The sequence below is a fragment of the Epinephelus fuscoguttatus genome, linkage group LG10 (assembly GCF_011397635.1).
Source record: "Epinephelus fuscoguttatus linkage group LG10, E.fuscoguttatus.final_Chr_v1".
NCBI lineage: Eukaryota > Metazoa > Chordata > Actinopteri > Perciformes > Serranidae > Epinephelus > Epinephelus fuscoguttatus.
The window spans coordinates 37372492-37399112 of NC_064761.1; the positions used below are offsets into that span (position 1 = coordinate 37372492).

Sequence of the window (26621 nt, forward strand, 5' to 3'; positions counted from 1 at the left end):
TACCTATGTAATTTTTCATGTATCTCTGCAAATTGCCAACTGATATCTGAGTTGATTTCCATTCCTCTACAGATGACCCCACACTCCTGAACTTTAAGAAAGGAGAGCTCATTGTAATAATCAAAGACGACGAGTTTTCTCAGCAGCGTGGCTGGATAAAGGGCCAAAACGAGAGCACAAGAAAAACAGGAGCCATCCCCATGGAGGCCATCTTAATCCTGCCAACACTCAGCAAACCCACCAATGAGGTCATGGTATGGAGGTTTCGATAACACATCCTCCTCAGATGAGTTATTGTGCTCGGGATCTGTGGAGCATTAAATTTGTTTTCTTTATTTCAGAGGCTCCTCAACTTGTCTCCTAACCAGAGGAAGAACATCATACCCAAAGAAACAGGAACTCTACAGAGATTAGCTCTTGCCACACTGAAAGAATTCTCCATTGAGTATTTCAGGTATCTGAATTTTGTTTTCACCAGCTGATTAGCAGGATAAAGCTCACTGGAACAGTGCTAACAGCAGGAATACCCGTCTTGTTCCCTTGATCCAACAGGCAGCCCACTAAGGATGTGAACCGTCAGGTGATGTCCAGGAATGCTGCTCCTGAAAGACTGTGGGCAAACTCAAGAGAGCCAATCAGACAGCCCCTCCTCAAGAAGCTGGTGGGCAATCCAGAGGTCAGCCACAAAGCCTGTCTGGCCTTCACTGATATCCTTGACACACCAGGGTTACGTTCAAGAAAAAGTAAATGTTCTGCACTTGTAAAGGGCTCTTCTAGTCTTCTGATCAATCAAAGTGCTTTAACACTACATGTCACATTCACCCATTCACACACAGGCCAAGGCTTCCACACAAGGTGCCACCTGCCACTCAGTCAGTAACCATTCCCTCGCACTCACGCACTGATAGAACAGACATTGGGAACAATTTGGGATCCAGTATCTTGCCCAAGGATACGAATGATGGGCTGGAGGAGTCAAGGATCAAACTGCAGATCTTCCGATTAGTGAGCTACAGCGAGCCTCGGAGCCACAGCCACTGTAGCATTTCTTTGAGTAAAAATGCAGGCATGTCATCAGGACACTTGGCCGGCCACGACATAGCCTACTCAAATGATACTCGCAGCTTACTCAAAGATGCCTTATCATTTTAATATATTTAAAATTTATATGTATGGATAGAAAATTCAGTTATATTACAAAATAATATCTCTCAAAGTCAGAAATTCAGATAGGCCCCAATAGGGACACATACACACACTAGAGTGTGGCGATCCGAGCCCGACGGTACCCAACAGGTCGCGCCGGGGTTGGTCAAAAATGTATAAATTGTATTCGGGCTCAGGTCGGATTCGGTCAGCTGTCAGTGAAAATGTAGTGTAAAAATAAATAAAATCCTATTGTCTGTCCTGTTTATTGCTTGGGCACTGTTATTTACGTGACAACACCTGAACATAACACACACAGACACACATTGGCTGTTTGTTTCTACCTCTCTCCTCGCTGGAAGTCTCGGACCTCCAGCCGCCCGCCTCCGCCTTGATTAAACGCTGAAAATAAAATAAAAGAGGGAGACAGGTTTTTCCTATTTTCCTATTCTCTCTGCAGCAGAGCACCCACGGCGCACGCCCGGCCTGTTAAATAGCCTGTAACCGTAACAGCTGTGTGACACAAACTCAGTGCTTTGGTCATTAAATAATGTCGGGCTCGGTTCAGGTTTGGGCAGAAATATGCGGCCCGTGCCGCACTCTAACACACACACACAAACACACAGAAAACCGGACATTATCATCAGTTTATAAAAACCCCCCGGACGCCCGGACGGGACGTGAAATGTGGGCATGTCCGGGCAAAAGAGGACATTTGGTAAGCCTAGTGAAGATGTCATTTTTGGTATGCACATCCTCATGCCAGGGACATTACAGTAAGCATAAAGCTAGCATCATGCCCCTATGGTAGGAGGCCCCGGGGCAGACCCAGAATACACTGGAGGGATTACATATCTCATCTGGCCTAGGAACGCCTCGGGTCCCCCAGGAGAAGCTGGAAAGCGTTGCTGGGGAGAGGGACGTTTGGAATACTTAACTCAGTAATTTGCCCCCGCATTCCAGCTTCGGATAAGCGTTTGAGATTGGATGGATGGATGAACCTAACTTAGTAAAGCGGTGCGCCATTGAGGCATTTTTGAAAACATCCAATATGGCTGCAGCTGATGTGGAACTATCTGCTAAAGTGCTTACAGACATAATGATGCTTCACCATCACAGCTGATCTCTGCACGCTGTAAGCTGTCCGTCGCTCAGCACTGTGTCACTTGTTCCTTTGCTCCGATTGGTTGTAGGTCTATCTTGAGTCCAGAGGCATTTGGGTCTATGGCCGTTGATCAAAAATAAAAATGAACAGTAAGGTCAAAAACATAGTTCAGTCAAGAACACTTTTGTCAAAGAAAACTTTATTTCCATTTGCAGTATTATATTTGGCGGTATGGCTCTGTTCTGGGGTCTCTCTGCCTTTCCTCAGGCCTACGCAGAAAGCCTCTTCCATGAGCCTACGTGGAAAGCATAAGGCAGAAAGTGCACGCCTGTCTGCCCTTCCACGTGCAAATGAGGAAAGCCACAGGCAGAGAGGCAAACCTCCCTGCCCTTCCATGCCCTACATGGAAAGCCTGAGGCAGGGAGAGCAGCAGCAAAGACCCCTGGGAACAGAACAGAGCAGCATCAACGCCAAACAGAAATGACATTGATAAGTCAGACACAGCATGAAAAGGAGGAGCTGGGGTGGAGGAAGGTTGCAAAGCAGCTTGCAGAGGAAACAGCAACAGTAGGCAGGCAAGTTTAAATAGGGCACCCTGGATGAGATTTGCCAATTGGTTGCATAGAAAGGAATCATGTGAGCTATCAGCTGACTCCATCAGTTGATTGGGCTGTTTGAGATCAGCTGATGTAGCTGGGATACGAGCTGAGCTTGACATCGTGTCCTGCCTGAACTAACGCTATGCTCAACCTTTGGGTGTGCCGTGGTACCCAGTGAATACAGCGCACACCACTCCAGCCTCTGCACCTTTGTTGCGTGTTATATCTCCATCGCTTTCCCCCATCCTACAGTGTTACCAGTCAAATAATGATGAAAACAATATAGCTTTGATAACTAGACAGCTGGTCTAGCTAAGCTAACGAACATGCCGACAGTCTTGCCCCAAAAAACAAACCAAACAAGCCTCCTCAGCTACCTTACCCTAACAAGCACCTGTAGCATCACAAGCTAACGACATCTGCCCGCACTTTTCTTTTTCAAAGTGTATGTTAAGTTTATGAAACCACTATGGCTGTTCCTCCTTGACTGCTGCGTACCGATCCTGAAGTACATGGGCGATTACCCCACCAAGCAGATGCAGAGTCCTCTCGAGCTCACCGACCAGATCTTCGGCCCCGCTACTCAAAACGAGGCGCTCAGGGATGAGATCTACTGTCAGATCATGAAGCAGATGACCAACAATAACAACAGGTATGTCACCATCTCACATATTTAGATTTAAAGCTTTTGGAGGATTGCTCATCACTACTGTTACTCATAAGTCACTTGAAAGAAAACAATTTTGATTATCAATTAAAATAAATGAAATTGGAAGAATATTGTTTTTTTATTAGACACCAATATTCTGGTTTCAGCTTCTCCAATAAGATGATTTATGTCATTGCAAACTGAATATCTTTAGGTTTTGAACTCCTGAAGCCAGTTCAACTTACCCAGGATATCTTTTTGTTATCTGGCCTGGACTAACCCTAACACTGGTTGTCTGTATAACTTGCATGACAAAGCTTGTTATCAACTAGTGCAGTCAACTCTGGGTTTTCCTATCCAGCCACGAGTGCGTTTATGAAAGAGGCAGGGGTGTTAATTATGAACAACATCATCAGAACCATGAATGAAGTAGGCTGCTTCATATGAGATGAAACTGTGCTGAAAGTGTTAGCGACTGCGACACAGTGAAATGTCAGTGGCGTGGGATGTAAATGATACTCTGTAATCTTATAACGGAAATATTGAAAACCCTATGCAAAAAGTCACTGTCAGCCGAGTCTTAAATCACCTGTAGGTATCACTAGGCTGTAAGTATAGAGTATTTTTACCATCTAGTTGGATGATGATGAATATGTCACATAAAACACTTTGCTACTGAATTAAATGGTGGAAAAGTAGCCTAGTTAAAGGACAACTTCGGTATTTTTCAACCTGGGCTCTATTTCCCCATGTGTATGTGTGCGTATGATTCATGGGTACAACTCGTTCTAAAATTGGTTCAGTATTGAATGAGGCGGATGCAACCGGAGCCACGAAACGAGCTAAAATGTTAATGGGGGCAAATGTGTCCCGTATAAGTTTGCGCATTAAAAGTGTTTTTTTTTTCGCCACTGACCAGTTCAGATTGCCAGTGCTATCTCTGTAAATAGCATACTAGTGTTTCCCTTACCTCTGGGCTGTGTGATGTCACGAGCTTTGCTCCACTGTGTCTGTAGCTCTCTCTCTACTCGTGGGACAGCCGTTTTCTTGAGGAAGAGGTGTTTCGGGATTGGATGTCTTCTCGTCTTCGGCTGTTGGCTGTTATAATTAAGAGGGCCTGGGAACACACGGTGAGCGCGTTAATGCTGGGCTTGACTGTCCACACAGGCAGCGCATTTCTCCTGCGCTCTCCGCACCGGTTAAACATCGACTCCACTTATCTGTTCCCGCCAGTACTCGTTTTTTCACTTCAACAGGTCATTTTAAACAAAAACCACAATTCTTGTCATTTGAATGACAGAAATATAGGATCTAAAGGACAACTTCGGTATTTTTCAACCTGGGCCCTATTTCCCTGTCTGTATGTGTGCATATGATTCATAGGTACCACTCGCTCTAAAATTGGTTAAGTATTGAGCCGCGAAACGAGCTAAAACGGTAATGGGGGCAAATGCGTCCTGTATAAAAGTGCTTTTTTCCGCCACTGACTGGTTCAGATCGCCAGTGCTATCTCTGTAAATAGCATACTAAGTGTTTCCCTTACCTCTGGGCTGTGTGACGTCATCTCGCGAGAGCTTTGCTCCACTGTGTCTGCAGCTCTCTCTACTCGTGGGACAGCCGTTTTCTTGAGGAAGAGGTGTTTCGGGATTGGATGTCTTCTCTTCTTTGGCTGGCAGTAGTCATCTTGGGAGAAGTGAGCACTGCAGACCCGATAGTCTGCAAGCAGGGCCGCCCCTCCCTAAACGCAGAACACGTGCTGTGCGTAGGGCCTCATCTTCCATGGGGGGCCACATTTTGTGCGAGGGGACGCATATGCGCAATGGATGCGCACATGCGCTACCGTGAGGCGCGCGTAGAATCAGCTCGAGGAAGGAGAGAAGAGACCTGACCGCCCATGCGTCGCTGCAATGATTGACAGCACTCGACATCTGAACAATCAGAGGGGTGCGCTGGCAGGCACTTGCAGAGCTGCAGCAGGTGAAGAGTTGTCGACATGTCATCCAAAAGAGCCTCAGGAGTATGTGTGGGGTTGGGAGGGAGGGCGGGCTCCACGGAGGGGGGAGACCCGAGCCTCGGGGGTATGTGCGGGGCCGGGAGGTCGGATGCTCCCAGAGAGGGGAGAGGGAGAAATATAGCTAAATAAGATGAAAATCGAAAAGAATGTCTCTGTATTTTATTTCTGTTTTCAGTGTTTAATTAAGGTGGGAGAGGCGGAGGGCTGAGGGAGATCGGACGCCTCCAGAGAGGGGAGAGGGAGAAATATAACAAAATAAGATTAGGGAAAACCTGTCTCCCTCTTTTATTTTATTTTCAGTGTTTAATCAAGGGTGGGGGATTGAGGTGGTGGAAGTTACTTTCTTTTGATGAGTAATTGATGGCTATTTGTGACTCAGATTTGTTTATTTATTTATTTCAGTTTGAAGTTATTTTTATTTAATATTTATTTATTTATTTTAATTTTTTATTTTATTTGACTGATACAGCCAAACTACTATATCTACAGTACATTTGTTATTGCCAATAAAGGTTGTCAAGTTAAATGGCAAGTTGTTGTACAGTCATTTTGTACCTATGATACATTTGGGATGGGGGCCTCCAAATAAAATTTCGCTTAGGACCCCAATTTGGTCAGGGGCAGCCCTGTCTGCAAGGTGCAGTGTCTGGACAGGAGTGTTAGCATCCATTTGTAGCACAACTAGCCACAACTTCAACATCTCGCCGTCCGACCAAGGCACCCTGTGAAAGCTGTACGGGGTGCTGCACGACATCCTGTTCTTGCGTTCGGGAAAAAGGCCCGTTTATTTGAGCACTCCAAAAACTCCGGTAACACTCCAGGGGGTAGCACGTAAAAGACTCCGTCCCAAACTCTGACTCTTCTGGCGTAACACACACACTTCATACACACATACTCACTTACAGTACCTAGCGGGGCAGCCCTCTCCCTCTCTGCTCCAACACTGACTGACAGCTGACTCCACTCATTCACACTCACAATATGCTATCTACAGAGATAGCACTGGCGATCTGAACCGGTCAGTGGCGAAAAAAATGCAGTTTTAATGCACAAACTTATACGGGACGCATTTGCCCCCAGTTACCATTTTAGCTCGTTTAGCAGCTCCCGGCTGCATCCGCCTCCCTCAATACTGAACCAGTTTTAGAACGAGTTGTACCTATGAATCACACGCACACATACACATGGGGAAATAGGGCCCAGGTTGAAAAATACCGAAGTTATCCTTTAATGACTGATGAGGTCTATCTGACCGAGATGTGATATATATAATAGTGGGAGCCAATTAACAGTGTATGGATTATTTTACTAATAAAATATTGTCTTTTTTTCCTAGTTCTCATCACACAGGTGTCTCATGATATTTTGAGCTGCAGTGATGGAATCAGAGTGTAACTGTGGACAAAAATAAACTTTGCTTAAGTCAAAATCCTGCTAAAATCATGTGTTTAGTGTTGTAAATGATCTCTGTGTTTGTTAGAAGCTGTTCACTGTTCCCTTGTGTATTTTTCTTTGTTTAGAAGGTAGGAAGTACCGTGAGAGACATTCAACAATTTTCCAGAAGTGGAGCTGAAGCATAACCACCCTCTAATGTTTCATTGTATATGACTGGATTTAAATACAACCCAAGACTCTACTTCCTCACAGTGTCCTACATGTCTTTATCTCTGTTGCCACGTCCATCGCTCAGGTTCAGCATGGAGCAGGGCTGGCAGCTGCTGTGGCTCTGCTGCGGCCTGTTTCCTCCCAGCCAGTCTCTTCTGAGGCACACTCAGCGTTTCCTGGAGTCGCGCCGCAGAGAGCCCCTCGCCTCTGACTGCCTGCAGCGTCTGCAGAGCTCCCTGAGGTGAGCGCAGCGTGCTGTTTAATACGTCACCGGCACATGGCAACGTGTTTCCCCCCCAAGTTCCAGAGAAGGGTGTCTGAGAGAGATGAGTGGGTGATGACACAGAGAGATTGCAAAGAATGACAGGATGATTCCTAGAGCAGCTAATGTTGCTCATAGAAAACTGCAAGTCAGTTGCAACACTTCTGGTTAGCAGCCACCGAGACATGACATGACTAGAGAGCCTTTACTTCATGAAAGATTAAAAACACAAGGCACCACAGCTTGGCATGTTCTTTTCTCACGTCATAGCGTCATGTATTCCGGATGAAAAATTACACAAGTATCAATAAATAAACTATAAATAAGGGGAAAGTGTATCATGCTGAGTGCAGATCTCTGCCAGGTGGTCAAGTGGCCGCCCAGGCTCATCGCAGCTACTCTGGACAATTGACCCTTTGCAAAGTCCCGCCCCCGGACACAGACTGGCCAATCGTAACATACCATCGGGCTGAGATTTCCTTCATTTTCAGGCTGGTTTTGTGGATTTGGAGCTAAATGTTGTGCCTGGGGCACGTCGTGTATTAATGATACTCGAGGTTGGAAAAAGATATACGTTTCTTCCCTGTTCCAAAACCAAAATCAAACCCTGAAAAGTGTAGGGTTAGCTAGCTAGCTACTGAAGATATAGCCTACTGAATGTATACACATGCTGCTTTTGCTTTGTAATAATTATAACAGTGAAACAAAGACCGACCCTGCTGTACAGGAACCAGTGAAGGGAAGCAGGGAAACTTTGCTCATATTCAACCAGCTGTGTGTCATCACAGTGTGCGCAGATGAATGCTGTTTGACCTCTCCTGGAGATCCCTACCCGTCCAGTGGTGGAGGTCCGGGTGCTGGCAGCAGCACGGGGGCGAAGCCAAACACGGTTCATGTGCACACACTGTGATGCCACACAGCTGGTTCAAAATCAGTAAAGTTTCCCTTTATATTCATTGTCTTGTGTGGCGATCAGCAGTGATGTGGTGGTTCACTTTTACACTGTGATCTGTAGCCTATAGTTCGGCTTTAGCTTCTAACTATCTTTGTCTTTTTAACCTGTTGTTGCTGCTGAGTCAGTTTGACATCCTGGATATATCCTTCAAACACAGACTGTAGACCCCTCTGTCTGCTTCTCTCTGAATCACTGGTTCCAAAATATGATCATATTCTTTCAGGGAGTGCAGTTAGTTACAGTGTGGGCTCCATGCTTACTCCAACACCTTGTTGGACCATCACAAAGGGGCGGCAGGCACAGCGCAGTGCGTTTCAGAAGCATCCTACAGCTACAAATCTTTGATCCATGACGTTTATAACTGGATTTTTAACAAAATTAACTTTGTCTGTAGGCTACAGCACAACAAAGTTGTAAATTATAACAATAAACTCAATTAAAGCAAAGCAAAAAATGAAACCATTTATTTATTATTCACTGATAGTAGGGTCATTTTTCGTCCGCCACACGTGACACCACAGTGTGAGAAAAGGAAATGTCAAGCTGTGAAAACTTGTGTTTTAAATTTCCCATGAGATAAAGGTTCTTTAAAAACTAATATAACTGAGTCATATGTACTTATTATACCCGAGTGCTGATTGGCTCACAAGTAGAACCTTGTAGAACCGAGTCATTTGATTTTGAAGATAAAACTTCATAATTTGTTTGAGGGCAATTTGTGCAGTTTAAGGCAGAACTTACTTGCAGCGCTGCTCACATTGACACACATGTTGCATCACCTCTGCAGTGACATGCTCACACTTTGTATTTGCACCATCGATTGACCTTCAGTTTAATTTCCATCTTGACAACAGGCTCTCAGAGAGTTATTTTTGACCATCACAGTGGGTGCTTGGTGTTACACTCAGCATTTTATCTGCACAGAATCTGTGGCTTCAAAATGACCTTTGCTGTCCTTGTGTAGGATGGAGCCCAGGAAGCTCCCGCCACACCAGACAGAGGTAGACGCCATCCAACAGAACAGCACCCAGATCCTCCACAAAATCCACTTCCCCAACGACACAGACGAGGTGCGAACACAGACCTGTTGTGTTCATATTTAAAGTTACAGAACAAAGCCAGGTCAAATATTCCTGCAGTAGTACCAGTGATTCAGTGATTCCTCTCGTCCCTCTGCAGATTTTTGAGGTGGGGACAATCACCAGGATCAGAGATCTCATCCAGAACATCACCAACAAGCTCAGTCTGACTTCAGCAGACGGCTTCAGCATTTTCGTCAAAACACATGACAAGGTTTACTGGACATTTTTCAACCTCAAACATGATGTTTTGAGGCCCTCTTTTATGAACATTCACTCAAGAAAGTCTGTGTTTATTTCAGGTTCTCAGTTTGAATGAAACAGACTACTTCTTCGACAGTCTGAGACAAATCACAGACTGGTCCAAGAAAGCCAAGAGGATCAAAGATGGTAAAAACATTTTCTGACAGGACCGCCAGTCGGACTTTAGACAGTGGTGTGTATTTACCTTTAAAAACCTCTTTGTGTTGTGGATGTGTGTTTTTTGCAGGCGGGCCAGTCAACATACCCTACCTTGTGTTCTTCATGAGGAAGTTGTGGTTCAATGTGGTCCCTGGCAGAGACACAGAGGCCGATCTTATCTTCCATTTCCCTCAGGTGCATTTGAATGATGCAGCTCAGCCACCATCACATTTTCCAGGCTGATTAGTTTTTCCACCTGATATTAAAGTCAAATCATTCCATGAACGTAATGTCACCTGACTTATAGATGTGATAGTTTCAACACGAGTACCAGATTGCTCCCTCTGGTTTCATCATGACCAGCAGGAACTTTAGTTTAGTTTATTTGTTTATTTGAAAAGGGACAATGTACATTAATCAACATTTTTAAAAAAAGAAACATAACATGCACCCGAAATAGCCGAGAGGCTAATTTTCATCGGTAGTCCCTTTTCCAGTTGTTAAAGGCATCAATAAAATACAACATCCAATATATATAAAAAAAATAACACATTAAAGATAAACATTATATACAAGATAAACATTCTGTACGGCACACATATCACATACCATTGAGTGACAGATGGAGACAGATGAAAAGGTTATCTCTCAATGTGGTCAGTAAACTTGGGATCAAATCTGTTGTTGCCACAACAGCAGACGTTATAAGACTCCCCTCTGTCTTTCAGGAGCTACCGAAGTACCTGAGAGGCTATCATGTCTGCACCAAAGAGGAAATGGTCAACATTGCGGCTCTGCTCCTCAGAATTAAAATTGGCAGTGACAAGAGCCAGCTAGTCATGATTCCCAAGCTGCTGAAGGAGCTGGTGCCCGGGGACCAACTGAAGGCCATGTCTGAAAATGAGTGGAAGAAGGTACTTTGCTTTAACTAATCTCATCTCCAGAGTCACTTAATCAGCTGTATATCTCTTAGGTACAATTGTGACTTTGCTGCGACAGCGCCACCTTGGAAATTTCACCCAAGGAAATTATAGAGAGTGCTTTGAGCTAATGAGGTCACACAGGAGGTCAGAGACGTGTTTCCATAAAAAGAAGGAAATTATTTAACAAAAATTAACCAACAATATGCAGCAGCCTGTCTCTCAATACTTTCCAACTCCCTCTTGAAGAAGTAAATCTTTAACAGGAATCTATGCAGTCGGCTCAGTGAGGCTGTTCGTTAGTTATACATGCTTTATTATTATTATTAACCTTTATCTAACCAGGAAGATCCCATTGAGATTAACAACCTCTTTTTCAAGAGAGACCTGGCCAAGATAGGCAGCAGCAAGTATGAAGCACAGTTACAAATTACACAGATAAAACACAAACAAATAGTATTGAATTAACAAACAGATTATGAAAAACAAGTACATGTAGTGGAGTCGGCCTCAAGTATTCTTAGTTTGGATTTAAAGGCGCTCAAAGAAATTAACCCTGTTAGTTTCCAGTCATTTTGCAACATATTCCATGCTGAAGGTGCAGAGTAGCCAAAAGCCTTTTTACCCAATTCAGTACGGGCATATGGAACAGAAAGCAACAAGTAGTCTTGCAAACGAAAGGAGTAAGGACGAGCACTTCTCTGTGCAATTAAGGAACAAATATAGGAAGGCAGTACACCAAGTAATGCCTTACAAGCTGACTGGCTGTAGAAACAGGTGACGTATTTTATGTTCTAAAACTAGCCGCCAGCAATTTCGTCGAGCTCAGACCGGCCAGTTCACACTGCTGCAGCTTTTCTCTGCAAAGTTCTAAAACAGTTTTGTCTCATCATGAATCATTGGTCTGAACTGGGCTTAAAGGATATGGCCACTTTAAAATGAAAATACAGACAGTACTTACTGAGTCCAGTGTAGTTTTTTAATCCACAAAACTCGTTCAGGGTATCGGAGGATAACAGCTAGCCAGAATAACAGCTACACTTGAAGTGCATGGAACCCACGTTTTGAAAATGCAATAAAACTCTGCTAATGCATTTCAAAAACGTCAGAACGGTTCGTCCGTCGTAATCCAAGTGCCCTGAAGCCGTGGCTTCATTTCATTTCATTTTCAAAATGTGGGTTCCATGCACTTCAAGTGTAGCTGTTATTCACCGTCTTAGTGTAACAATTTAACATGATAACGTTTGCCAATTAGCACTAAATGTAAAGAACCGAAAGAATTGGATAAAGAGACATTTTGATCTGAAGCAGGTGCTAGATTAAAAACAGCTGGGGGGTCACCAAAGTCCTCAGGATTCATCCTCTGGTGACCTTGAATATACAAGATTCATGGCATTATGTCCAGTCAGTGGTTCCCAACTGGTGGGTCGCAGTCCAAAAGTGGGCCACGGGTCCATTCTGAATGGACCACAAGTGACTCATGAATGTGTTAAGTTTGTAAAAAACACACGTTATTTTAGAGGGCAGTGAAGTTCTGCCACAGAGCTTTTATTTTAAAGTTTCCTGCTGTAGCGTGAGTGACTAACAGACAGCAAACTCAATGGCATGACCAAACACAAGTGTGATACTGAATATATTAAACTGTGTGGACCTTGAACTAATCACTAAGAGGAAATCTGGACCCCGTGGCTGGACCAGTTGGGAACCACTGCTGTCCAGTAGTTGCAAAGATATTCACCACTGACAGACCACAGTTAGCATGGCTAAAACATTCCTCAAATATATAGTTTAACTTTTAGATAATGTGAAGTTATTTCCTGGAACAGCAAAAAAACGACAGTGTCCAGAATGTGTGTTAATCTGCAGCTAAAAATAGTCCCGAACAAATCCAGTGTTTACTTTAACTTGAGTAATGTTAAACATTACTCAAGTTAAAGTAAACACTGTTAATGTAATGTTTAACATTACTCAAGTTAAAGTAAACACTGGATTTGTTCGGGACTATTTTTAGCTGCAGATTAACACACATTCTGTGCGTTAGCAAGTGTTCACAGGAGCCGGAAGGTGTATCCGGGATTGAGTCAAAATAAACTACAGTGTGTGTATTCATGATAATGACGGAACAACAGTGTGATTCACTGATGTGTCTTAAACAGTTAGAGCTCTATGGCTCAGAGGATTACCATACATCAGGCTTTAATACACAGACGCTCACATCGAATATCAACAGACGACTTCTTTAAATTGCTCATATGAACAATATCACCATTATGTCATGTGTGATGCTTATCCCTGCTCTCTGAGAATATTGCCTGAGGGCTGTGGGGGTGTTGGAAAATCATTAACCTCATTGAAAGCAGTGCAAATACTTCTACAGAACAGACTGCTGTTTCATACTGTGATGTCTATATTTTTTTAGAGTATTGGCGCCTATTACAACAAACAAGCTGGCATGACTGTCGATGAAGCTAGGCTGGCGTTTCTGAAGGTGGTCTACCGCTGGCCGACGTTCGGCTGTGCGTTCTTTGAAGTGAAGGTAAGAGCTGCAGCAAATGCAGCACAGACTCTGCTTTATCTTGCTATCTGTCGTCCATTTGGTCGGGTGGGCGGCTTGTTTATCTGATGCTGTCTGTCTCAGTCCCTCACACCGTTTGTCCCCACGGCACACTAACTGCATGTCTGCAGAAAGCACGATGAAGAAAAGTTGTCATTTGTCTTTATAACTTTCTCCTCAGCAAACATCAGAACCAAACTTCCCAGATATTGTGAGAATAGCCATCAGCAAGCAAGGCCTCACCATCATCCACCCTAAAACCAAGGTGAGAAGTAAATAAAAAATCATCTTTAACAGCATTGTATTTAACACCCTGCCCCCACTTTTCACCATCAACAATTCTTTTCTCTTGTAAAGGATGTGCTGGCAAATCACCCCTTCAACCGCATTGCTAACTGGTGCAGTGGCAGCACCTACTTTCACATGACTATTGGCAGCTTAGTCAAGGGGAGCAAATTTCTGTGTGAAACCTCACTGGTAAGATCCATCATCAGACACATGAGCTTTATTGACTGTGAGTAAAAGTTTGTCCTTTTAATTTCCTCTCTTCACCTCTGTGTCTTCCTTTAAAAAGGGTTACAAGATGGATGACCTTATATCCTCCTATGTCAACATGTACTCCAGAGAGAGGAGGGCAGCGCAAACCAGGAACCACCGCTTCAACATCTGAGCCGCAGCAGCACGAGTGCGACGCAACTTGTGCCTGTAGCTGCAGAGTTAAACCCACACATTCGACATGTTGTTCATACACACACACAGAGGCAGTTCTGTTTTTCAAAGTGCAATCAACTTTATTTTGGCTCTGTGGGAAAAAAGACGCTGATTAGTTTAATCTGCATCTGGTGAAATGGTTACATCAGATCTTTTAGACATTAACATGCACAGGAAGCTTTATTTTGCATATTTCTTTTTTCTGTTAAGTTTGGTGGTACTTGTTTGTGGGTATGACAATTCACTCGGGAACATCATAATTTATTTACAAGACATCCTACACATTTGCAAACCTCGTCTTTATTTGTACTCACTACAATTGAGACTAATTTCTCTCCATATTAATCTGCCTGCCTTGAAAGCATTAAAAGGTGCCCTGTGGTGTTTTCTCGAGAACAAACAAAAGTTATGGTCGTGATGGTTATAAAACACTTGAAAAGCCTTTAAAAAATTGAAAAATGCAAAATTGGCCACGTTTGTTTGCCTGGCATAGTTAGCACATTGCTATGCTTCTTTGTGTGTTATCGATACCAACCGATGGGTGAAACTGACAACAAAATGTGAACTGTGTGACCCAAAAGCGTGCATGTGTACATGTGTAGCCTTGTGCCTGCAATACAAACAAACCAGGGGTCCACTTGTCAAAACATTGCTCAGTAGTGCTAATAGTTGTCAAAAACTCCACAGGGTAACTTTAAAGGGGACCTATTATACTGATTTTTAGATTCATACTTGCATTTTGAATAAGCCGAAAAAGCCAAATCAGCTCTGATTGGTCAGAGATCCGAAATTAGGGAGAAATTAACAACATCTGCAACCAAGATTACGTGTTTCCCTGATGTTAGCATGTAGCTACATGTAGCTGTGTACTTGCAACCAGCTAAACATTGTAACGAAGAATAGAGGCAATTTCTACTCTAAAAGAAACACTAATAAAAGCTTCTAAACACAACCAGACATGTTCCAGCTGGAATATGACTTGAAATCAGAAAAAATTAACAACATTGGCAACCAAGATGACGTTTTCCTGACGTAAGTACGTATCCACACGTAACGGTGCACTTGGAACCAGGGAAGGACTGTAAAAAAAAAATAGAGGCACCTTCTATGGTGAAAAAAAACCCTAATAAAACCCTCTAAACAAAACCAGACACGTTCCAGCAGGAATATGATTCAAAATCAGGGGAAAAAATAACAACATTGGCAACCAAGATTATGTGTTTCCCTGATGTTAGCATGTAGCTACATGTAGCAGTGTACTTGCAACCAGGGAAGGGCTGTAACGAAAAATAGAGGCACTTTAAGAACAAATCACTAATAAAAGCTTCTAAACAAAACCAGACATGTTCCAGCAGGAATATGATTCGAAATCAGGGAAAAATTTAAGAACATTCGCAACCAAGATGACGTTTCCCTGACGTAAGCATGTAGCTACATGTAGCGGTGCACTTGGAACCAGGGAAGGTCTATAAAAAAAATAGAGGCACCTTCTATGGTGAAAAAAACCAACCCCTTATAAAAGCCTCTAAACAAAACCATTAATGTTCCAGCTGGAATATGATTTGAAATCAGGGAAAAAATGGACAACATCGGCAACCACGTTGCCTGACGTAAACATGTAGCTACATGTAGCGGTGTACTTGGAACCAGGGAATGACTGTAACAAAGAATAGAGGCATTTTCTACTGTAAAAAAATCTGTAATAAAAGCTTCTAAACACAACCAGACATGTTCCAGCAGGAGCATGATTTCAAATCAGGGAAAAATTTAACAACATCTGCCACCAAGATTACATGTTTCCCTGATGTTAGCATGTAGCTACGTGAAGCAGTGTATGTAACGTGCCTGGAGCAGATGACCATATAAAGAAATCCATCACGCTGACATCAGTTTGTCGTGAAAGTACGAAAAACGTTGGAAACAGAGTATTCAGAACGGTTTAAAGCCTGAGGTTTTGCTCATATGGATTACCTTACATTAGGTAATAAGAAACATGTTTGAAACTTTGGCCACATTTGATATGAACATCCGACGTTATAATAAAGGTAAAAAGAAAAATCGTAATAGGTTCCCTTTCAATAAATGTATAGAAAATATTTTAATTTGCTCACAATGACTCTGCTCATGTAAAAACAAATTAAATTAAGCATTTTTTGTTGAGAAACTGCTTTTTTTCTGCCAAAATTGTGAAATAAAACATTTTTAAAGTGAAAGCCTGTTGGTAACTGTTAAAAACATTGAGAGCATCTTATCTTGTGTCAGCAGCCGGGAGCCGCACCCTCACAGCGAGTAAGCCGAATGATATATTTATGATAGTGAGCACTTACGCAGGGCAATGTTTTCGCTCAGGGTTACGAGACACACAACAGACAGAGCCGAGAAGCAGAACAAAAGCGGAGGCCGTCCCAATTAGCAGTTGGCAGTAGATTAACAGGATAGTGGTGTCAAAGCTTCTCCCCAGTCTTGCACACAGATAGTGGCTTCATTCAAGTCTACAGAATACCATTTGCATATCGATGATACAGAGAAGAGAAAGGGCCGATGTGTGTGACACACAGCTGTGATCTCCTTGTATGAAAGAAATATTATCCCCCTCCAGCCAGCGGGTACTCTCTCCACATCTGTCCGATGGCTATGTGACTGATTATTTTGGGCATTCCAATTCAGGATGCCCCCAGGAGGCAGGAGACCAACAAGGGCCTCTGTTTCCTCAAAGCATCCCCCTCCTCCCCACTCTTGTTTTTCACTTGCTCTCCTATAGGGAATGGGGCCCTCTGTCGAACTAAACAGACCATCTACAAAAGATCATCTCTGAGAGTTTAGTCATAAAACTTCTCAATTAACAACACAGTCCATCTTCTATCTATCAGTGGGGGGGTGGGAGTTCATGGTGAAGGCACTCGGTGCACCACTAGGCCTGGTTTCCATGGAGTCATACCCGACAACTCGTTGCGACTGAGGCATGCCATTCTTCTCCACGCTGCTAAAATGTGCTGCTTACTCTGACTCAGGCTATTGTGGAGCGCACAAGTGGCTCTCTGAGGAGAAGGGGATGGAGAAAGAAAGGGTGGGGTCAAGGTTCAAATGAAAGGCTCTCATTGGGAGTCCCTTTCTGTTATCAAATTTGTTGAGACACAAAAAGAGCTACAGTCTCATTCCCAAGAACATCTTGAGGGAGAGAAAAGGGGGTTATAGGACAGCGTTCTTTGTCGCGGCTTCAGTTCCTCAGAGCTCGCCGGCTGGACTCTCAGTCTTCACTCTGCTCCTGCACCGATTGTTCAGCAGCTGAATTGTAAAGCAGCAAGCTTTTCTTCAAGAAGTCCACTCTCTGCTAAGCTCAGGTAAGTCTTTTTATTTTATCTTAAATAAAGCAATAGAGATGCATTTATTCTTTTTAGTTTTAATAACTTTATTAAAAGTTGCTCCACATGAGGGATTCCTTCTGTTTGAGTTGTATACTCTGTATTTAAGTTTACAAATTGAAAAGTAAAACCATGATACTAGATCTACAAATCTCACTGTGCAATAGTAGTAAAAATTTATTCTGTAAATGTGCAACTTTTGTCATGTAAATCCCAAAACAGATCAGCATTTGAATCATTTTTTTTAAGCATACATTGATGACAGTCTGCTTTTTAAGACTGGAAGAATGTGCATTCGCATTTTTAATCCAATAACCAAATTTCACAGTTACTTTATTCTGCCGGGGTTTAACTGCGACGAGCTTTAACAATACAAGATTGTGCACATTACAGCTGTCACATTTTTCTCACAACAAATTGTCACCGACTAATCTCTGAAAAGGACCAACGCCAGGATGCTAGTCTCCTCTCTGCCAACGCTCCTGCACAGATCTGCTCACCCAGATCATTGTGACGAGGCATATTTCACGATTGCCTCTCTTTAGGATTATCCCTCGGGGATCCGTATTTATGGGAGCTTTTCCTTTCAGCTGTGCTGCTCTGGGTTTGTTATCCCTGCTGGGACTGCAACCCTTTTCTTTGGGGCTTCTGAATGCGCTGAGGCTGAGCCCTGGCTGAGAAATACCCTCTGTTGTGGGTCTCACAGCTCCACACACTGAGACACGCTGCTACATCTGGCTGGTTCCTAATGGGCCAAAAGTCCAGACAGAGAGCTGGTGAAACAGATTTTCAGCCCAGTGAGATAAAGAGACACAATCCCTTTCTCTTTCTGTTAGTGAGCCCTGCATTTCACTGTTTGGTGAGCTGTTGTATATTTGAGAGCCTCCCCTCAGCTTTTGGAACATCTGTGGGAATGACAAGTTCATCCCCACTGCACATGTTTAGAGGCTGTTCTTGGATCCTCCACAAATGTTGTAGTGAAAGTTCGGGTGAGGCCTTAGATTAATCATTGCCATTCACGCCCCGGAGGTATTTGTGTAGATGTGCAGGCGAAAGCAGAGAAAAAAAGAGATAAAAACAAACTGAGAGGAGTGGACAGTTGGAGCTCACCAGATGGACAGAGGAGAGGGCGGTTTGAGGTGTGTCTGAATATTTCTCTAAGAAATGTGCAATCCTTTGAGGAATGGTATTAGATGGAGTGTTGGTGGCTTAGTGGTAGAGCAGCGCCCCATATACAAGGCTGTTGCTGGCCCGGGTTCGAGTCCAGCCTGTGGCCCTTTGCTGCATGTCATCCCCCTCTCTCTCCCCCTTTCACACTTAGTTGTCCTATCCATTAAAGGCAAAAATGCCCAAAAACATATCTTTTTAAAGGAATGGTATTAGATTATATAAGTCGATTTCATGGACATAGTTTAAAGTTGACTAGAAATTTGCAGACAGATATTTTTTAAGAAAAAGTATTTTTCACTTGGGCAACGATTTTTGTCTCATGTATGCAGCTGTAACCATTGAAGGAATATTTTGACATTTTGGGAAAAGAAAATAACAAACAGGAATAGAAGAAGGAAGATAGATGTGACTCTTGAGTTTATATAAAGTTTGAATCAACAGCCAGTTAGCTTAGCTTGGCTTAGCACAAGACTGGAAACAGTAAAACAGTTAACCTGGCTCTGTCCCAGGGTGATAACCACCTGTAAAAGCACAACTTGTTGTCTTATTATTTCAGGTTCTGTATTAAACAAAGGAGTGTAAACTGTAAGATACAAGGTCCTGGTAGCGAATATGCTTTTCGTAGGGGGAATCTGGGAAAAATTTGCAAAAGTCCCGCCCTCAAGCGCTAGGATTGGACAGGCAGCCTGTCAGTCAAACTCGCACCCCAGCCACAGCTACGTCATCATTCCTTCATTCATATCTTCTCTACAGCCAGTCTGCCGCTGTTACTTAGAAATGAAAATGTATGTCAACTTCGCCTTCACGCACCAAACAGCTGTAACGAAACTGTGAGGCTAGAGAGAAATGTTGATTCGTTTGCCTTTGTGATCTTGTATATTTCTATAAAAGAGAAATGTTGATTCATTTGTTTGCTCTTTTGTTTGATCATTAGGCTGTGTTAATAGGCCTACACTGTAAATAGTTCATCGTTCTTCTTAATTACGCCATTACTATAATTCCATTATGTAAAAATTATTTATATATTGAATACTTGCATTACTATAATTTCATTATGCAGAACTTATTTATATATTGAATAATTACTTGCATTGCTATAATTCCATTATGTAGAAATTATTTATATATTGAATACTTGCATTACTATAATTCCATTATGTAGAAATTATTTATATATTGAATAATTATTCTAATGTGCTTGGCTTAGACCTAGGCTATTTGAATTGTGGTAGGTGATCAGATCAGCCCACACAGCATTGCAAAACTGGATAACATCATGTCAGATCAGACTGAAGTCAAACTAGTAGCCTACATCATGGATATATATAGAACACGGCCTACACAGTCCAACTTCTGCATCACAATCATTGGTAGAAGGGTAGAAAAAATTAGCACTCTCAAATTTTTATTAATATTACATCAATGTGTTCCACCTAGGGACATATTGGCTTCCACACAGTGAGCCAAGCTGTGAGGAGCGGCTGGCTTCCTCCCTGTCCTCTTATAGGGGTGGTCACACACGCCAATCAGAGAAATTTGTTTGACTAACGTTAGTTTAATAATAAATATTCATTACAATCTCCTTACAATCACAGTCTCCTTCCCTGCAATGAAGCGCGAGCTGGCAGGGAAGCACAAGCGAGTGATGCAGTCACGTGACGGATTTTGGCCTTTTTGGATTGGATCAGGTATTAACCAACGTGATAGGATAATCTCCGGCTATCCTCTCATAAATATTCATGATTTTCCCAGATTCCACCTACGAAAAGCATATTCGCCTCCTGGTAGGCAGATATTTTGTTTCCTGGCTAAGCTAACTGGCAGTTGGATCTAGCTTGATATTTAGCGAATATACATGAGAGTGGTGGCACAGTGTAGCATTGTTGCCTCACAGCAAGACGGTTCCTGGTTTGAACTCAGGGTTGGGGAGCCCTTCTGTGTGGAGTTTGAATGTTCTCCCCGTGTCAGCGTGGATTTTCTCTGGGTACTCCGGCTTCTTCCCACAGTTTAAAGACATGCAGGTTAATTGGTGACTCTAAATTGCTCGTAGCGTGAATGGTTGTCTGTCCGTATGCCTCAGCCCTGTGATAGTCTGGCGACCTGTCCAGGGTGTACCCCGCCTCTCGCCCAATGTCAGCTGGGAAAAGATAAGCGTTTTCGGAAAATGAATGAATGAATATGAGTGTGGTGTCAAAATGTTGAGCCTGTTCCTTTAAAAGGACATATTTTCTGTCTCGCCTGTAGTGCTATTCATCAAGCCAGATTGTTTTGGTGTGAGTTGCTGAGTGTTGGCGAAATCGTCCGTAGAGATGTCTGCCTTCTCTCCAATATAATGAAACTAGATGGTGCTCAAAGTGCCAAAAAAGTACATTTGAAAATTTTTCATGTAGGACTATTTTCTGTCTACCAAACTACAACATGGCTGGATCCTGCACAGCACCATTGACCTGGTAAAGGTGCCAGGCAGTAGACGTATCACGCACATTGTAGTTGCAACAAGTTGTAACTTTATTTAGTCAGTATCGAGGCTTCACATTTTTACAATTGGAGAATGTAAGAATTTCCTTAGACCCACAACACTGATATTTAAAAACTAAAATGTTAAAAGGGGGGTTGCTGACCCCTGTGCTAAACTAGCATTACAGAGTAGGTTTGAAAGTTTTATTTTGAACAGCTAAAGTTTCATGTAACACCTTTTCTTATATGATAAGATAAACCGTTAAAAAGGAGAGTGAAGATCTAATGACTTCCTGAAGTTAATAGTGTGCAGAGGAAGTCTGCTGACTGTAGTGGTCAGAATGAAGTCATTATCCGCTCTGAGGGCATGCGTACATTAGCCAGGGACACTGACATCTATTGTTACCGTGTGAGACTGGCACTGTGACAAATACTCTCCCTGCCTATTGTCAGGGTGTGTGTGTGTGTGTGTGTGTGTGTGTGTGTGTTGGAGTGGACAAGGGTTGGGTTTCCTGTCACTGGGGTGGTTTGCTGTCTGAATACTAACAATGAACTATTTTAGAAATCAAAAGCACATGTTTCGAAACGTCATGCCTCGGATGGTCAGATCTGATGTGTAACTGTCATGATTTATTTTTATCTATCCTGCAAAATTATGTTGATTTATCAAAATAAAAAGCATCCAAAAATGTTTTTCTGCTTGTGCCTGAAAATTGCTTTTAGGATATTTAGGATAAACTCGTAACACCTTTTTGTCTCCTCAGCCACCAAAATGGACACCTCTACAGTGGAGCTAACCTCCCTGTCACCCAACGGGTCATTGGAGAGCTGTGCGGCGGTGGATATGACAGTTGAGAACACACTGTTTGGATGCTTCTACATCCTGGTTTTCTTCCTGGCGCTGAACGGCAACAGCCTGGCTCTCTGGATCTTCTCCCACCAGCGTGGCGCTTCCTCTCCAGCTAACGTCTTCTTGATTCATCTGGCTGTGGCAGACTTATCCTACGTGATCATCCTCCCACTGAGGGCCACCTACCACCTCACCGGAGGCCACTGGCCCTTTGGCGAGGTGCCCTGCAGACTGGCAGGCTTCTTGTTTTATGTCAACATGTACGCCAGCCTGTACTTCCTGGCCTGTGTGGCGGGGGATCGCTACCTGGCTGTTGTTCACGCTGTGAGGTCGCTAAAGATTCGTCGTGCTCGCTACGCTCACATCATCAGCTTCTCTCTATGGGCGCTGGTTACAGTCTCCATGGCGCCACTGCTCATCACCCATCAGACTGCAGAGGTGGACGGTGTGACGGTGTGTTTGCAGCTGTACAGGGAGAAGGCCTCTCGTAATGCTCTGATCTCCCTCGCTGTGGCCTTCACCCCACCTTTCCTCACCACCCTGTGCTGTTACCTGCTCATCATTCACAGCCTGCATCGGGGCTCCAGGTTAGAGCCGGAGCTCAAGATGAGAGCGCTGCGCACCATCGGTCTGGTCATGCTCATCTATGTAGTGTGTTTCCTGCCTTATCACGTGAGCAGGGCCAATTTCATCCTGGGCTACGGCCATCCTGACATCACCTGCCAGACACGCAGAGGCCTGAGCCTGGCCAACCGCCTCACGTCTTCCCTCACCTGCCTGAACGGGGCCATGGACCCGCTGATCTACCTGTTTGGGGCGGAGAAGTTCCGCGGCACTCTAATGAGATTGTTTTGCAAAGATCAAGCAGGAGTGTCGGGAGCCACCAGCGGAGAGTTAAAGGGAACACACGAGAGCTCTGTGAGTGCCAAGTCTGAGTTTTGAGGAAGAGAAATTTGATCTCAATCCAGAGCTCTTTGGGAGTGATGTATTTTCAACACAAACAAAAATTGCTTTAACTATTCACTGACTGTTGCCTTGGACTGACTGGAGGCGTCCACAGTGTTGCTGATGTGCTGCTGTTGCCCCCAAAGCTTGAATTTAAAGATATACTATGCAGGATTTTACTGAAAAGCAATGTAAAGAGATATCATCCTTTTTAATCATCACTTATGACCTACTAGAAGTGTGTGGTGGTGTTTTTTTCTGCAGAGACTCTCTAACTGTATTTTCTTCTTATTTTTTGGGCTTGAGCGTAAAAAAGGTAGTGACTCACTGTCAGACCATAAGCAGCAGGCATTCAATAGACAGCGCCGAACTGCCCCTGCAAATATAGCGAGGCAAAATGCCAAATGAGTGAATCTATACTTGTTTTTTTACTTTCACTTTCACTGGCGAGTGTGTTTGCAAACAATAACAGTCCTGCATGGTATACCTTTGAGGCCCAGTTCCAATCTCCACCCTATGCCCTATTAGTTACCCTCGTAGACTTTAAACATCACCCATTTGAGTGTAGGAGGGTGTGAGGACTCCAAATGCCATATGAGGATTTGGAAAGCACTTGTGATCTAACGTCACCCAGACATGGACATCCTGTGTCCAGTAATGTGTACGACTCATGTTCTATATGTGATGTAATGAAATTGTACTTTCGGACCAAATCAACATATCTGGAAGTCGTTATCGTGCCATCTCAAGACTTATAAACACTTACTTTATAACTCCAGGAAAATTCTTTCCTTCCAACTTCTTCCATGTTTTGCTTATGTTTCCTTTGTAAGCTTCCGAGATTCCATTGTCGTCATCGTTGACGATCAAAGTCTGCAGGTATGCGTACTCACAGAAAGTGTGCATGAAGTCAACCAGGGAACTCTCGAGCATTCGTCCTCACCGTCAAAGTCTGTGAGACTCTGAGGCTTCAGCTGCATGTGACCTCAACATGATATTGCTGTTTTCATAAGCTTCTGATTTTTGTGTCAAACACCAAATGAGCAATTTTGTACATAGTCAACTTTTAATGTATGTTATTGTTTATTGTTTTGTATTCTCAACCAAATGTGATAAATACTTGTTATCTTTTAATATCTTTCTTTTTAAATTGAAGGTTTTTTAAGCTATGCTAGCATTGTGATAATGTCCAGCTCAGTCAACAGAAGAAAATGTTGGCATTGTATGTTTCTGCAGACCTCGAACACAAATCAACATTTCTATAGTGACAGTGCATGAGCTGACTTTGTCAATGTAAGGTGGAGGCGATGGTGATGGATGGTGTGACACCTTGGCAAGACATCTGCCAGGCTACAGACGACTATGCGAGACCAAAAAACAACAAAACTTGTGATTTAGCGAGTCATTGCTGTTTTTCCAGCTGCTTTTTTAAGTGATCCATTGCTGTGTTTCAAGCGGCTTTTCAGGGACAAAAAGCAGAGACATTGCTGCTTTTCCAGCCTGGATTTTGCCCCCAAACATGATCTTTTCCTAATCATTACCACACATTAACCACGGTGTTGCTGAAGTGTAAAGTTTGAACCAATCTGCTACATTATAATGTACCACTTAACATATCCATGGTTTGCAGAAACATAAAATGCCAACTTTTTCCCTGGCGATTTTCTGTAATGTTGGTCAGTTGGTCCGTCACTTGGCCAATACTCTTACTGTAATGATACATTGCTTTTAGCCAAACTCTAAAAAAGGCGGTTTGGTCCACTTTGGTCCAGACTTAAATATCTTTTGGTCCCGACATTCATGTTTCCCTCAATGAGCTGAAGTTGTTTCACCAATACCTGCAGAACCAGTGACCTCCACATCAGCCTCAGCTGATGCTTTGCTTTTACTGCTAGTTAGCAAACGTTAGCATGCCAACAGCTAAGCTTGTCAGCATCAGGCCTCCAGGAAGTGCGCCGGACTTTGAAGCCAATTTGACATAGTGGCTAAACCTCGTCCGTTACAGGATGCCATGAGGCCCAAAAAGACTTCTTCCCATAGACTTACATTGGGAAAGAGATGTCTCTAAATCAGTGGATACATTTTTTTTTTTTTTTTAAATCTCACAACCCCCCACAAAATGACTTATTTCACTATAACAATTTGGTTTATTCAGTCTGATAACATTTTAAAAGTCTAAAAGAGACAATTGAATCAATTTATCCTCATTCAAGTTAGCCAAACCCAAAGTTAATCCCTTTGATGCTGCATTTTTTACTTCCTCAAATTCATTGTTTCCAATGTAGAGGTGTGGCAGGCGCGCTCAAACGCCAGAGTGACCACCGCGCACACACACATTCTCGAGTGCCTATTTTTTCCTGGCGCGAAGGCTGTACCCTCAGTTAAACCGAGTTCAACTTTTGGAACGCAGCAGCGCCCACCGCATGTCATGTGACAAGGAACAACCAATCACAGCCGGCAGATTAGCTTCTTCCGTAAGTCTGTGATAAATATGATCAGTTGATCATTTTGGTACAGAGCTGCCAGAGCTTTACATCTGTCCCACAGACAAAAGGCCCCTTAGCCGACAAAGTCTTGTGCGCTTGCTCTATGGGAGCAGAAGATTCAGGTAGTTTTACACTCAAGAAGTTAAACTTCTTTGGCTTCATGCACCACTGAGCAACTTCCAAAGGAATGAATGGGGCCCCACCTCCAATGCTGTACCCAGTTCTCTTTATACATACATGGTTAGCATTTAGCTCACCAGTGTGCAGCCTCTCAGAGCAGTTAGCGTGGCTATTGACTCTAAGTCTTGTTTTACTGTAATGTAATGTGTGTTTTTACTTACAAATGTAATGTTTTTTAAAATTGCTGGAAGACACCAGAACCATGTTTACTTTGCTTGTGCTAGACAAATCCTCATTGTACTGTACATACATTCTTAATTATCCATCTCCTTAACTTTCCTATGCAATGCATTTATTGTTTTGTCCACGTATGTATTATGTTGCACTGCTGCATGGCAAACTATTAACCCTGTGTCACTGTGAGTCAGTTTGGCCTGACATCATCTGCAGAAAAAGTGATGTTTGAGACGGAAAGACATGATTGACACAGATCAGTAGGATGTGAGTTATAAACGTCCTTTGTAACCTGTAAGCTGTAAATAATAACTCAGTAAACATTTGGTTTCATGTGCATGAGATGATGTGTCTTCTCTACGCTGCCATTGCCCCATCTGCGACTTTGAGCTGCACTCTGTGAAAGTGCGAAACCTATTTCGAGCGAAGGACAGAAACCTCCAAGGCTGCAGTGACTTGTCACTGTGTAGTTCTCTTTTTGTGTCATGTGACCTGTGTTGTGGTTTGTGAGCAGCTTTTTTCTCTCTCTTATTTCTGCAAGACTTCCTGTCCATCACATGAACGTGGCAAGCCATTCTAAACTTGTATTTCCTGAATGTATGTATTTTAGAAAACCCCCTAGCTCTCCTAATGAGACGATCAAACAGTTTGTAATCAGACTCAGGTCGGGTCTTCTGGGCGAATTTGAGTGCTTGTTTAATTCTAGGTCAAAGGTGAGCTTTAGAAAAGTGCATCTGGGAACCAAATGAGGTTTCTTATAATTTCAGTTTATTCCCAGGCAGATTTTTTCATAACTGTGAAAAGTAATATTTGATCATTTTTTTCTTACTTCCCCTTTTTCACTTCTTTCACTTTGAACTTTTACAAACAGCTTCACCTTTTTCTGCACATTAACAAACAGGTGCACGGAAACTGAAAGCAGGAATGCTGGTTAATGATTAAAATAATGTGATAAAGATTTCTACTCAACAAGCGAAAGTCTGTATTTCCATTTAC

The 26621-nt window shown here is 43.1% G+C and overlaps 2 protein-coding genes across 2 annotated transcripts in view; both read left to right on the plus strand.

Moving 5' to 3' along the window:
- The window catches only part of LOC125895314 (unconventional myosin-VIIa), a 39173-nt gene extending 23051 nt beyond the window's left edge, over positions 1 to 16122 (plus strand). Inside the window, exons 35-48 of the mRNA XM_049587053.1 lie at positions 73 to 254; positions 342 to 454; positions 553 to 707; positions 3349 to 3502; positions 7204 to 7359; positions 9300 to 9405; positions 9515 to 9628; positions 9717 to 9804; positions 9905 to 10011; positions 10545 to 10730; positions 13156 to 13272; positions 13472 to 13555; positions 13648 to 13767; positions 13865 to 16122. Coding sequence (XP_049443010.1) covers positions 73 to 254; positions 342 to 454; positions 553 to 707; positions 3349 to 3502; positions 7204 to 7359; positions 9300 to 9405; positions 9515 to 9628; positions 9717 to 9804; positions 9905 to 10011; positions 10545 to 10730; positions 13156 to 13272; positions 13472 to 13555; positions 13648 to 13767; positions 13865 to 13960 — 1778 coding nt within the window. The 3' untranslated portion in view covers positions 13961 to 16122. The remainder of the gene's footprint in view (positions 1 to 72; positions 255 to 341; positions 455 to 552; positions 708 to 3348; positions 3503 to 7203; positions 7360 to 9299; positions 9406 to 9514; positions 9629 to 9716; positions 9805 to 9904; positions 10012 to 10544; positions 10731 to 13155; positions 13273 to 13471; positions 13556 to 13647; positions 13768 to 13864) is intronic.
- A 538-nt stretch (positions 16123 to 16660) lies between these two features.
- On the plus strand, positions 16661 to 26543 carry gpr17 (G protein-coupled receptor 17). The gene is made up of 2 exons (XM_049587047.1): positions 16661 to 17342; positions 21755 to 26543. The coding sequence occupies exon 2, from the start codon at positions 21763 to 21765 to the stop codon at positions 22780 to 22782; it is 1020 nt and encodes a 339-aa protein (XP_049443004.1). The 5' UTR covers positions 16661 to 17342; positions 21755 to 21762; the 3' UTR covers positions 22783 to 26543.
- Positions 26544 to 26621: the final 78 nt, after the last annotated feature.

What these genes read in the sequence shown, in the direction of transcription:
- gpr17 (XM_049587047.1), top strand. Translation starts at nt 21,763, where the DNA reads ATGGACACCTCTACAGTGGAGCTAACCTCCCTGTCACCCAACGGGTCA.